Here is a 13,545-nt window from a genome sequence, read left to right as displayed (position 1 = left end):
GAGCTGAAGAGCTGAGGGACAGTGCTCAGGCCCAGAGTTCAAGGCCCACGACTCACCAAAAAAAAAAAAAAGTTTCCTGCCAGGGCTGGCTTTGAACCCCAATTCTCAGATCTCAGCCTCTTAAGTAGCTAGGATTACAGGCATGAGCCACCAGTGCCCGGCCTCTTTTTTTTTTTTTTTTTTAAAGCTGAATTGGTAACTTGTGAAGATAGGAGTTTATAGTCATACTTTGTCATCTTTAACAGTAATTCTAAATCAGCTGTGGAAAGGAGGACTGGTGATGTATTGTTTGCTTTTGTTGTCACAGGTGTTCCAGGACTTGGGGACTGAAGTGCTATCTGGAGCTGCCAAAGGCTACAACATATGCCTTTTTGCCTATGGGCAGACAGGCTCTGGGAAGACATACACCATGCTGGGGACACCGGTGAGTATCACCTTCTAATGCAGCCGCATCCTCAAGCCAGCATTGTTCCAGCCCCTTTGAGAGAGTGTGATTTCCATAGTCAGCCAACTTTAATGAGGTCTCGTGAACCTTCTTCTATATTAAGAGTAGATTTTTCATCACTTTAATAAAGGCAAACTTTGAATAATTAGCTTGTTTGATAAATTCTAGAAATAGCCTTAGGGGGTTGGAGGCATGGCTCATTTGATAGAGCATCAGCCAGTGAGCAAAAGCATTAGGTAATGAGTTTAAATACCATCTAGGATAGAAAGAAAGAAAGGAAGGAAGGAAGGCAAAGAAAGAAAGAGAAAGAAAGAAAGAAAGAAAAGAAGGGAGGGAGGGAGAAAGGGAGGGAAGAAAGGGAAAGAAGGGAAGGAAGGAGCGAGCCAGGTGCTGGTGGCTCACGCCGATAAACCTAGCTACTCAGGAGGCTGAGATCTGAGGATCACGGTTCAAAGCCAGCCGGGGAAGAAAAGTCCGTGAGACTCTTATCTCCAATAAACCATTAGAAAACTGAAAGTGGTGCTGTGGCTCAAGTGGTAGAGCGCTCGCCTTGAGCTGAAAAGCGCAAGGATAGTGCCCAAGCCAAGGGTTCAAGCCCTACGACTGACAAAAAAAAAAAAAAAGGAAGAAAGAAAAGAAAGGAAGGGAGGAGGGAAGAAGGGAGGGAGGGAAGGAAGGAAGGAAAGAAGGAAAGAAAGAGCCTTAGAATTTATAACTCCTTTTGACAACAGTCTTTTGTCAGCCCTGTTAAATATATCATTCCTAAGATCATCACTTGAAGGTTCTTAACATCTTTGTTGTGGGTGATACCTGAATGAATCTTGGTGCTCTTGGGTTGGGCAGAGATTTGGAGCCACGCTCAAAGGAGAGGCATTTAATCTGTGTTTGAAGGAAAAAGAACTAGCTTTTGGGCTTCCATACATTGGAAAGTATGTGAGGTTTAATGAGAGCCTTCCTTTATGATGGAAAACTAGGAGGACAAGATGCTTGTGTTTTAGGACCAGAATTACTATTCCCTTTTATTTTAGGTTTTAAGTATCCTGGTGAGATGAAGTAGAGCAGTAGGGACAGATAACACTGCTTAGGGACGTTGCTGAGGACACGTTCCTCCTGAAAAATCACTCTACTTCCCTAAGTCAGCAGCTCATTGCTTCCTTTGTCCATGTGTAGTGTGCTTCACATATATGAAGTTAAAAGAAATTACTCACTAACTCAGGGGATAAAAATCCTTAACCATAGATACAAAAGGTGAAGTAGTCACTTACAGATGTATATTTTGCATTCTTTGGTCCTCTGGTCTTCCTGTGTGCTGAGATAGGAGGTAGGGAGTATAGGAGGGACTGTGTTTATCCAAGAATTTTATAGTCTTTGTTTGATGTAAACACATACCTAGCTTTACCAGCCTGTCTTTTCCATCTATGGTGAGAGTCAGCTTCTCACAGGTGCATTTCTCTCACTAGTGTCTCTTGAGAGCCCTGGCATGTAAATCTGTACTTCCAGCGGAACTTCGTAAAGTGAAAGCTAGCAAAGGAGCCCACAGGCCCATCCTCCAGACTTAGGAGCACTCAGGTTTTGTGTGTATGAGAAAGAAGCACTGGCAAGGGTAAACAATAATGCTCTCCTTCCTTCTGTTCTTCAGGCCTCTGTTGGGCTGACACCAAGGATATGTGAGGTACAGACACTGTTTTGATTGGATCATCTCAAAGTAGGTCTCCTTTGTCTACTCCCCTTAGTGAAATCCCAACCCTCTGGTTCGTGCAGGGCCTCTTCATCAAGGAGGAAGACTGTGTCTCATTGCCCTCCTCCTGTAACATAAAAGTAAGGTAAGAGCCTATCAGCTACAGGACTGACATGTTTCTATTTTCACTCAAATTTTAGCATGTGCCATTATCTGCTCTTTGTTCCAGGGTCATGAGAGACTGGAAAAAAGCCACAGAAGGCACATTGTATAGTGTAGAGACTTAAAACTATGAATTCTCCATTTTCTTGTTGGGGCACTTAATGACCTTTTTTTTTAAAAAAAAATTAAGATGTAATTCATCTGTCATAAAATGTACTTACCAAAATGTTGAAGTATGTGGTTTCATCATTTTTTATAGTGTTTACAAGATTGCATAACCATCACCATTAACTAATTCCAAAACATTTGATCACCTCCCCCAAACAACTATCTTTTTTTTTTTTTTTTTTTTTGCCGGTTGTGGGGCTGAACTCTGGGCCTGGGCACTGTCCCTCAGCTCTTCAGCTCAAGGCTAGCACTCTACCACTTGAGCCTCAGCCCCACTTCTGGCTTTTTCTGCTTATGTGGTGCTGAGGAATTGAACCCAGGGCCTTATGCATGCAAGGCAAGCACTCTACCACTGAGCCACCTTCCCAGCCCCCAACTATCTGTCTTAAAAGCTAAATTATTATTAGTGTTTTTAAACTTTTAAAAATAAAGGTTTTGAAAAATAAATTTATAAGCTCTGTTTATAAACTATATGTATGTACACTTGTATTTCTATGAATATGTGTATATGTTCATATGTTAAATGTTTTACTGCTCTTAAAATCCTGAAACTACTATGTTGAGAGACAATTGAAGTTTCTGTGTTTCCACACAAAGCTAGAAGACAAAATTTCCCTGAGGCCTCCCCCTGCCACTTCTTCCTAATCTTCCTCTCCCATCTCTTTTTCCTCTCCTTTAATTTTTTTTCCTTCTTATGGTGCTAGGGATTGACCCCAGACACTCTGGTTTGCTTGCTAGGCTAGTGCTCTACTGAGCCATATCCCCAACCCATGAGATCAACTTTCTTGTTTTATGGTATATTTTCTTGTTTTAATATGAATGTAACACTTTTTTGTCAGTCATGGGGCTTGAACTTAGGTTCTGGGCACTATCCCTGATCTTCTCTTGCTCAAGGCTAGTGTTCTACCACTTTGAGCCATGGCTCAACTTCTGGTTTTCTGGTAGTTAATTGGGCATAAGAGCCTCACAGACTTACCTGCCTTGGCTGGCTTTGAATGGTAATCCTCAGCTCTCAGCCTTCTGAGTAACTAGGATTACAGGCATGAGCCATCAGTGTCCAGCTCCTGATTCTTTTTTTTTTTTTTTTGGCAGTCGTGGGGCTTGAACTCTGGGCTTGGGTGCTATCCCTGTGCTCTTCAGCTCAAGGTGAGCATTCTACCGCTTGAGCCATAGCACCACTTCCGGTTTTCAAGTGGTTTATTGGAGATAAGAGTCTCATGGCCTTTCTTGCTTGGGCTGGCTTTGAACTGTGATCCTCACATCTCAGCCTCCTAAGAAGCTAGGATTATAGGTGTGAGACACCAGCGCTTGGCTCAGCTCCTGATTCTTAACGTAGTACTTTTCCTCTTTTTTAAAAAAATCTAATTGAGGTGCCTTTATCTCCTTGTCCCTAGTTTCCTGGAAATCTATAATGAACGGGTACGAGATCTGTTGAAACAATCAGATAAAAAAAAGTCCTATACCCTTCGAGTCAGGGAACACCCAGAAAGGGGTCCCTATGTACAAGGTAAGTTACTGTGGTCCTAGATAACTGAGGCTCAGCTGAGGTTTTGGAAGCTCTCCTAAATGTTAACTCACTCAACATATGTATACTGAATGTTTATGTGGCCCAGCTACCATTCTGGACACTGAGTACATGATGGGAAATAGAAAAGATGTGGTCTTACTCTCATAGGCAAGCTTTAAAAAGGTTAATAAGATAAATAGATGTAATGATGCAGGAGAAAAATAACTGGAAACTTGCTTCCCTGAAAGGTAATACTGAAGCTGAGACCTAGAGGGAGCATGGGATCCATTCCGGAGAATGGTCTAGCAAGGGGAGGAGAGTGCCGATAACTAAAGCCCTGATTGGCATTTTCTTTTCCAAAACTTACATCACTAATGGGATAGGATTATAACTGGGAATCTTGCCAGGCAAAGGCATGAGATCCTATCTGAAAACAAACTAAAAGCAACAAGGACTGGGGATGTGTCTCAAGAGGTAAAGTGTGCTCACCTTATAAGAACAAGACCCTGAATCTGATCTACAGTACTGAAAAAAAATAAGTAAATACAAATAAAAAATTTATAGCCGAACAAATTGGTCAGATGTTTATAAATTTCCACCTATCCTTGAAAATAATATATACTACATAGTTGTTGTGTACAATATTTGCATGTCCCAAGTATGCTACTTGTAGTATTGAAGTTTACAGTGCTGTCAATTTTTTCTGTTTTAATAAATGCTAAAGTAGGCAATTTAAAAAATCCTATAATGATTATGGATATCTTGTTCTCATTTCTGTCCATTTTATTGTTTCTATTTTATATGAATATAAAATTAGAATTGTTAAATGTCTTCCTGATGTATTGAGTCCCTCCTTCATTTTGGTATTGGTGGGGGGTCAAACCCAGTAACTGTTTAACCTACTTTGTTAAACCCCCCAGTAACTGTTTAACCTACTTTGTTAAACCTTGTTTTATTTTTTGGTTGGTCATGAGGCAACTCTGGGCTTGGATGCTATCCCTGTGCTCTTCAGCTCAAGGTGAGCGCTCTACTGCTTGAGCCACAGCACCACTTCCAGTTTTCTGGTGGTTATTGGAGATAAGAGTCTCAGGGAAAGCTGAACGCCGGTGGCTCACGCCTGTCATCCTAGCTACCCAGGAGGCTGAGATCTGAAATCATGGTTCAAAGCCAGCCCAGGCAGGAAAATCCGTGAGACTCTTACCTCCAGTAAACCACTAGAAAACAGGAAGTGGTGCTGCAGCTCAAGTGGTAGAGTGCTTGCCTTGAGCTGAAGAGCACAGGGATAGCGCCCAAGCCCAGAGTTCAAGCCCCACGACTGAAAAAACAAAAACAAAACAAAACAAAAAAAGAGTCTCAGGGACTTTTCTGCCTGGGCTGGCTTTGAACCATGATCCTCAGATCTCAGCCTCCTGTGTAGCTAGGATTACAGGTGTGAGCCACTGGCGCCCAGCTAAATCTTTTTGTTGTTGTTGTTGATGTTTTGGTCCGGTCGTGGGGCCTGAACTCTGGGCCTGGGCACTGTCCCTCAGCTCTTCAGCTCAAGGCTAGCGCTCTATCACTTGAGCCACAGCGTCACTTCCGGCTTTTTTCTTTTTGCTTATGTGGTGCTGAGGGATCAAACCCAAGGCCTCATGCATGCAAGGCAAGTGCTCTACCACTGAGCCACCTTCCCAGCCCCCTAAATCTTATTTTAATTGCATTTGACAATAGATCCTTGAAGTTATTTTGTTTCTGAATCTCTAATACTGGATAGGGATTCTGAGACACAATTGTGAAAGCCCTTTGTGACTTGGTCAGTACCAAACATAAAGATTTCCTTACATGCCCTTCAGTGCCTCTTTTCCTGTTCAAAGCCTTCCCATTCTACAGTGGTTCAATTCAATGGTTGCAGTCTGTGAAACCTACTTGTGCCACTGCTATGCTTGTCTCAGCTGTATTTTACCTCTTCCTTCTGTAGCTCTTGGCTATACTGTCTTGGATGGATAGCATAGCTTCTCATAATTGGGGGCTGTAGGGATGATGTACTTGCATCTTGCATGTTGTATATGTCAAATTGAGTGCCACCTTGTGGGCAGAATAGCACCTGCCTATCATGAATTTTATAGGGAACAAATGAGGTACGGTTTGAGCATTTCTTTTCTTTTCTCTTTTCTTTTCTTTCTTTTTTTTTTTTTTGCCAGTCGTGGGTCTTGAACTCAGGGCCTGGGCACTCTCCCTGAGCTTCTTTTGCTCAAAGCTAGCACTCTACCTTGAGCCACAGCTCCATTTCTGGCTTTTTCTGTGTATGTGGTACTGAGGAATTGAACCCAGGGCTACATGCATGCTAAGAAAGCTCTCTACCACTAAGCCACCTTCCCAGCCCCTTGAGCATTTCTTATAGCACATGTGGCACAGTGGTGAGGATCTGTGTGAATTCTACAGCATAATCTTTGTGAAAACAGAAATGGGTTTCTACACTCCATCACAGTACCTGACTGGGTTTCTAATATTTACTGATTTATTATCTGAATGAGCTCTGCCAAGTTTCCTCATTTCTCATTTATCAGTGACATGAAACATGAATGATAAAGCTAAATACCTACAGGAAATGATTAAACGTGACTGAAATTTTTATTCGATTTCTTTCCTCATCTTGGTAAATCTGACAGGTTTATCTGAACATGTTGTTACCAACTATCAGCAAGTCATCCAGCTCCTGGAGGAGGGGATAGCAAACAGGTTTGTTAGTTCCTGTCATTCTTTCAGCCCCATTCTTGTATATTGGGCTCCATTTTCCCTTTGGAGTATATGACTGCACTTATAATTGTCTTTGTTGGCAGCTCCCTACAATCCATATCTTGGGGGTCCTTCTAGAATAGTTGTACACCTCGGGTAAGGGACACAATCTCAGACTTAGTGCTTTTATCACAACAAACACTGTGGCATTTGTTTTGGACATAATAACAGTAGGTAGTAAGCCTGTTACTCTGTCTTTTAAAATAGGCAGCTTTGATACTTTAATTTAAGAAGAGATCTTTTTTTTTTTTTGTCAGTCATGGGGCTTGAACTCTGGGCTTGGGCGCTGTCCTTGTGTTCTTCAGCTCAAGGGGAGTGCTCTATCACTTGAGCCACAGTGCCATTTCTGGTTCTTCTAGTGGTTTATTAGAGATGAGAGTCTAATGGACTTTCCTGCCCAGGCTGGCTTTGAACTGTGATCCTCAGATCTCAGCCTCCTGAGTAGCTAGGATTACAGGCATGAGCCACCAATGCTTAGCTCCAAGAAGAGATTTTTTGCACACATTGTTTTCCCTCAATAAAGATGAAGGTAGCACATGTTTCAGAAAACAATGTTCTTCTTTTGCATATTCGTGATATTATCCCTAAAGTAGTCCTCTGTGAATAACTGAATGCTGCAGACCCCTCTAAAAGCTATTGTACCCTCCTGTGAGAGCATTCCATATTTTCAGTTAGTAGTAAAAATCTAGAATACGATTTTTTTGTTGTTGTTGTTGGTGGTGGTTGTGGGTCTTGAACTCTGGGCCTGGGCGCTGTCCCTTAGTTCTTCAGTTCAAGGCTAGTGCTCTACCACTTGAGCCACAGCACCACTTCTGGTTTTCTGGTCGTTAATTGGAGATAAGAGTCTCACGGACTTTCTTGCCGGGACTGTCTTTGAACCATGATCCTCAGATCTCAGCCTCCTGAGTAGCTAGGATTAAAGGCGTGAGCCACCAGTGCCGGCTCTAGAATATTATTATTAGTAAATGCCTTGGGTAAAAAGCTTCTTATTTTCTTGGAAGAAGAATAAGTATTGAGTCTTCCATTTATCCTGTTAATAGCAGGATTTTAATTTTAACTGAGAACAAAAGGAAAAATTTAACATTCTACTCTTAGGGTTTCATGAAACTCCCCCAAAGGAGCCTGCGTCTTGTCTGCAGGTACCCTGAGCTCCTTGATGGTGAATTCCCTCCTGAATTATGAAACCAGCCTCTAGTTTTTGACAAGTTTCTCCTCTTCTCCAATTCCCAAGTTAATGAGATAGTCTGGGATAGTTTGAGAACAAAGTATAATTGACTTAGATTTAGATAAAAGGAAGATTACTGAATTTTAGGAGGATTTCTAAGAGAGATTATACATTCTGTCTGGTTTAACTAATTGTCTCATTTTAAAAATAAAAAATATTTTAATGTAAAAATTTTATATATGTATACTATACATTATATATTATATTTATAACTGTATTATGTTGTATATTGTATATCATATTATATACATTTATATGTATAGTTATATATGTGTATACACACACATGGTCGTGGGACTTGAACTCAGGGTCTGGGTGGTGTCTTTGAGCTTTTTTACTCAAGGTTAGTACTCTACCACTGGAGCCACAGCTGCATTTTCAGCTTTTTTGGTGATAAATTGGAGAAGAGTCTGACAGACTCTAACCATGACCCTCAGATCTCAGCCTTCTGAGTAGTTAGGATTCAGGCATGAGCCACTAGTACCTGGCTTTAGTATGGATATTTTATGATTCTTATCAGTGACATGCTTGTAATCCTAGTTACTCAGATGGCTGAAATCTGAGCATTGCAGTTCAAAGCCAGTCCTAATAATTCTTGTATTCTCCATGGATCCCTCAGGCTCTTCCAGCTATGAGCAACCCTTGTTCTGTCTTCCTTATATTCACAGAATCACAGCAGCCACCCATGTTCATGAGGCCAGCAGCAGATCCCATGCCATCTTTACTATTCACTACACTCAGGTTGGTTACTCCTCATATTTGATGACGTTCCTTCCTTTTGTCCCTTCTCACTCCCTTGATTTCCATCCTCTTTTCCTTTCCTCCTGCTCTTCCACTCACAGTTCTCTGAAATGACCTAGTAATACAAAGGAATGTTAATAGTCTATGAAGCTATCACTTGAGATAGGATAGTGGCATTTCACAGATTCATCAAGTATCTTCTACTTATTTAACATTCGGTACACTTTCACATATACTTGGTCAGAATAGGTTCATTTAAAGTCAACATCAAGGTGGAAATGAAAATAAACATAAAAATGTAAAAGTAAACAATTGACTTCCACTGGATGGAATGTAGAGACTGACAACTCTTATTCTCAGAGAGCAAACTTGAAGCTGAATAATACTATTGATATATTACAAAAATAGACTAAATGCATGTACTAAGCTGAAAATACATATTTAAGAAAACTACTGAGTTTCAGATAAAATGAACACAAATTCATGGTGTTCTTTCTTTTGACTGCTCCCGTCCTCTGTCCAGTACTGTTAGATGGGCAGTTTACTGATGGGAGAGAAAGCTGTGGAAATCAATTTGCTGTTGCTTCTGCCAGAGGTGTTCACCTGAGTGTGCAAAATGGACGAAAATGGTGGTCTCTGAGGAGCAAAGACTGGGGTGTGTCAGTGACTCCACTAGTCCTAGGTGGGATCTTAGGCAAGACCTGAATTGGCAGCCTGACTGGGGATTTAACAGGGAATAGTGGAAGATAATATAGCTATGTGATATATAAACTCCTTATACATTCTGGGTATCAGGAGCTGGGCACATACTCAGTAGAGCTCACTGGACCCAAACCGCCACATAGACCTGACAGAACATGAACAAATATGTAGAAGAAGCACAAGAGGTTCCCAAATGCTGGGATAAATGGAAAAGTGGCCAGAACGGTTAAAGCATTTCCTTATGTGTGCATGCCCACACATAGATCCTTCAACAGAGAATCAAGACACTTGACTATAATTTCTGAGCAGTCTTTGGCTGAACACTAAGCTATACAGATACAAGGCAGCCTCTAGGAAACCAGGCTCCAAAGTAAAAACAAGTAAAGGAAGAACTGAACATACTTGCTTGGCTGCGTATTCTGGACAGGCAGACTTCACAGATTTAGTCAAGTCAGTTTACTAAATGCTAAGTTACCACTTCAAGAAGAAAAGTTAGCATCGTCTTTTCTTTCCTTCCTTCCTTCCTGTCTGTCTTTCTGTCTTCTTTCTTTCTTTCTTTTTGTTGATTGTGGGACTTGAACTCTGGGTCTGGCCACTATCCCTGAGCTCTTCAGTTCAAGGCGAGCACTCTACCACGTTAGCCACAGCACCACTTCTGATTTCCTGGGTGGTTTCTTGGAGATAAGAGTCTCAGGGACTTTCCTGCCTGGGCTGGCTTTGAACCGAGATCCTTAGATCTCAGCCTCCTGAGTAGCTAGGATTATGGGTGTGAGCCAGCGGTGCCTGGCCAGCATCATGTTTTCTTTCTTTTTTTTTTTTGGTCGTGGGGCCTGAACTCTGGGCCTGGGTGCTGTCCCTCAGCTCTTCAGCTCAAGGCGAGCACTCTACCACTTGAGCCACAGCGCCACTTCCAGCATCATGTTTTCTAAAATGTCTAATTTAGTATCAATAATTATTAGATATGCAAAAATATATTAGAAAGTATAACCCATGCTTAGGAACAAAAGCAGTCAGTAGAAACTGAGTCTTAGGTGCCCCAGATGTTGGATTTAGCATATAAGGAATTTAGAAGCTAATTTATGTTAAGAGAACAGAGGGGAAAAAATCCTGTTTAAAGAATTAAATTAGGACCAAATGGGGTCTGGGAATGTGGCCTAGTGTTAGAGTGCTTGCCTAGCATGCATGAAGCCCTGGGTGCAGTTCCTCAGTTCCATAGAAACAGAAAAACCTGGAAGTGGTGCTGTGGCTCAAGTGATAGAGTGCTAGCTAGCCTTGAGCAAAGGAAGCTCAGGGACAGTTCCCAGGCCCTGAGTTCAAGCCCCAGGACTGGCAAAACAACAACAACAACAACAAAACAAGCTGTGAGCCAGGCACCAGTGGTCTACGCCTACAATCCTAGTTACTCAGGAGGCTGAGATCTGAGCATCGCAGTTCAAAGAAAGACCATTAACCAACAGAAAACCGGAAGTGAATCTTTGGCTCAAAGTGGTAGAGCACTAGCCTTGAGCACAAAAGCTCAGAGGCAGCTTTCAGGGCCTGAGTTCAAGCCTGATGACTGACAAAAATAACACAAAAACAACAGCAGAAAAGAGCTGTGCATATTTGGGAGACATGCCTCAGTATAAATATATCTCAAAATAATTATTCTTAATAAAAGGAACCAAATGTATGATTCCATTTATAGGAAATATCTCAAAATGGCAGATTACATAGAAAACAAATGGTGCTTAGAGCTGGGGATAGCTGCAGAGACTGACTACAAACAGATCCAAAGGAATTTTTTGGGTTATTGGTAATGACCTAAAATTACTTTGATGGACACATGAATTTAAAATTTTATAAAACAAAATAACCCACATTGTCTTAAAGGAGAGAAAAAGAAAAGTAGTTTTGCTGCAGGGCAGGCGGGGGTCGGGGGAGAATGGGGGCAGATAAATGGGCAGTGCACAGTCTAACTCAACCAGGAGGATGAACCCCACCTGCAGGGGCTCTCGCTGATGAGAATCAGACTTTTGAAACAGAGAACTGATAAGTTATACTAAAATTCCAGTAGTTCCTGAAAACTACACTCAGAGGACTTAAGGAGATTTGCCCTGCTCACTCTTCCAGCATTGGTAGCCTTTATTAAGGAATGGCCCAGGCTTGCTATTTATATGTCATATACCGAGAGTTCGTCTGCTTCATAGCAACTAGAATATCTAGAGTAAGTTGGATAAAAATCTAGACTATCACCTTGGTTTGGAGAATATCTACAGGAAACATTGCAAACCATTGCAAGTGACAACTTTGACTGTGTTTTCTCCTTTAGGCAATCCTAGACAATAACTGCCCCTCTGAGATGGCTAGCAAGATCAACCTTGTGGACCTGGCAGGCAGGTAATTAGTGTTCCAAAGCCCAGGGGAGTGGGGTTACTCTTTCCTGGGATCTTGTTCTTGTCCACTTTACATGGAATAAGCTTGGTCCAGTCTTGGTCACATACCAATCATCCCGAGAAAATTATAAAAGAAATAACTTATTGAATGCTTGGTGGAAATTATGTGTGTCTGTGGCAAAAAAATATTTCTGTACATGGAGGGGGGCTGGTCTCTTAGCTGCCCATTGGAAACCTTTTAAAATTCCAGTGCCTTTATCTTGAATCAAATATATCATATTTTTAGTGTGGGTGAGAGGAATGTAGACATCACTAAAGCTGCTCAGGTGATTGACTATGATAGAAAACAGCTGCTCTAAGTGGAGTTAACTGATTGGATTTCATATTAATTTTATGAGCATTATTCACCACTTAAAAAATCTTTTAAAAATACTACTTTTTTTTTATTTGTGCCTACACTAGAGCTTGAATTTGGGCTTGAATGCTAGTTCATCTTTTTTACTCACAGCTGGTGCTTTACCACTTAAGCCATGCCTCCAGTTCCAGATATTTGCCAAACTGGAGAAGAGTCTCATAGATTTGTCTGCTTGGGCTGGCTTTTAACCTTGATGCTCAGAAGCTAGGATTATAGACATGAGCCACCAGTACCCGGCTAGGTACTGCCTTTAATTATCTAAAGAAAACGTTGCCAAGTATGGTGGTACACACTTGTAATCTCAGGACTCACAAGGCTGAAACAAGAGGATACCAAGTTTGAGGCCAGCCTGTGCTACATTATGAGTTTGAGGAGAGCTCAGCAACATATGAGACCTGTTTCAAAAGAAAAAAGCACCAGGCATGATGGCTCATGCCTGCAATCCTAGGTACTTAGGAGTCTGAGATAGGCTCAAAGTTTGAGGCCAGCCCAAGCAAAAAGTTAGTAAGACTTTAAAGACAAGCTGGGCACATACCTATGGCCTACCTACTGTGGAGGCTAAAGTAGGATTGTGAACCAAAGCTAGCCTGAGCAAAAGCACAAGAACATATCTAAAACGTGAACTAAATAGCAAAAGGATTGGGGGTATGGTTCAAGTGGTAGAGTGCCAACAGTAAGCAAAAAGCTGAATGAGAATGTGAGGCCCTGAGTAAAATTCCTACTACTGGCACAAAAGAAAGGTGTTTGAGACAATTTACAATTAATGATACAGATGCCAAAAAAGCGTTAAAATGTGAATTTAAAACAGTAAAGATAGAGAGGAAGAAACTATATTTAAAGCTACATTAATAACACTACTGGACATGTTCATATAGATAGTTTAGATTTTCTGACAGCCAAAATAGAAGCAAATGTAATGGATTATTTTCAGGATATATATCCTGAAAAGTGGGAGGTTGGTTTATTAGAGGATGCCACTTATTTATAAAAGGAATTGTGTAGGTCTTTTATAACATGCTATACAACATGATGGATAGAGTCTTTTCAACATTATAAAGCGGGTGTCTTGTTTTTTGTTCTCATTGTGTGTTTTAGCGAAAGAGCAGATCCCAATTACTGTAAAGATCGGATGACTGAAGGAGCCAATATCAACAAGTCTCTTGTGACTCTGGGAATTGTCATCTCCACCTTAGGTATCTGCGGATGAACCGGATGATTGGAGTGGGAGAAAGGCTTTGGAAAATACTAATTTTTGTTTTTCAGAATAGAGTGGATGCTTACACGATGCTTTTTGATAAGGTTATGTTCTGGTTTGGGGATATAAAACTTTGATATTTATCTGTGGTTTTAGAGCA

The 13,545-nt window shown here is 41.2% G+C and overlaps 1 protein-coding gene across 1 annotated transcript in view; it reads left to right on the top strand.

Annotated features, from left to right (window-relative positions):
- The window catches only part of Stard9 (StAR-related lipid transfer (START) domain containing 9), a 78,751-nt gene that overhangs the window by 28,202 nt on the left and 37,004 nt on the right, over positions 1-13,545 (top strand). The window contains exons 4-11 of the mRNA XM_013009986.1: positions 308-424; positions 2,085-2,117; positions 2,207-2,268; positions 3,848-3,960; positions 6,609-6,678; positions 8,629-8,701; positions 11,712-11,779; positions 13,286-13,383. Coding sequence (XP_012865440.1) covers positions 308-424; positions 2,085-2,117; positions 2,207-2,268; positions 3,848-3,960; positions 6,609-6,678; positions 8,629-8,701; positions 11,712-11,779; positions 13,286-13,383 — 634 coding nt within the window. The remainder of the gene's footprint in view (positions 1-307; positions 425-2,084; positions 2,118-2,206; positions 2,269-3,847; positions 3,961-6,608; positions 6,679-8,628; positions 8,702-11,711; positions 11,780-13,285; positions 13,384-13,545) is intronic.

Source organism: Dipodomys ordii, unplaced genomic scaffold (genome assembly GCF_000151885.1).
Source record: "Dipodomys ordii isolate 6190 unplaced genomic scaffold, Dord_2.0 Scaffold11, whole genome shotgun sequence".
In the NCBI taxonomy this organism is placed as follows: domain Eukaryota; kingdom Metazoa; phylum Chordata; class Mammalia; order Rodentia; family Heteromyidae; genus Dipodomys; species Dipodomys ordii.
The sequence above is the reverse complement of the archived record's forward strand: the minus strand, read 5'-3'. Positions and strand labels throughout refer to the sequence as shown.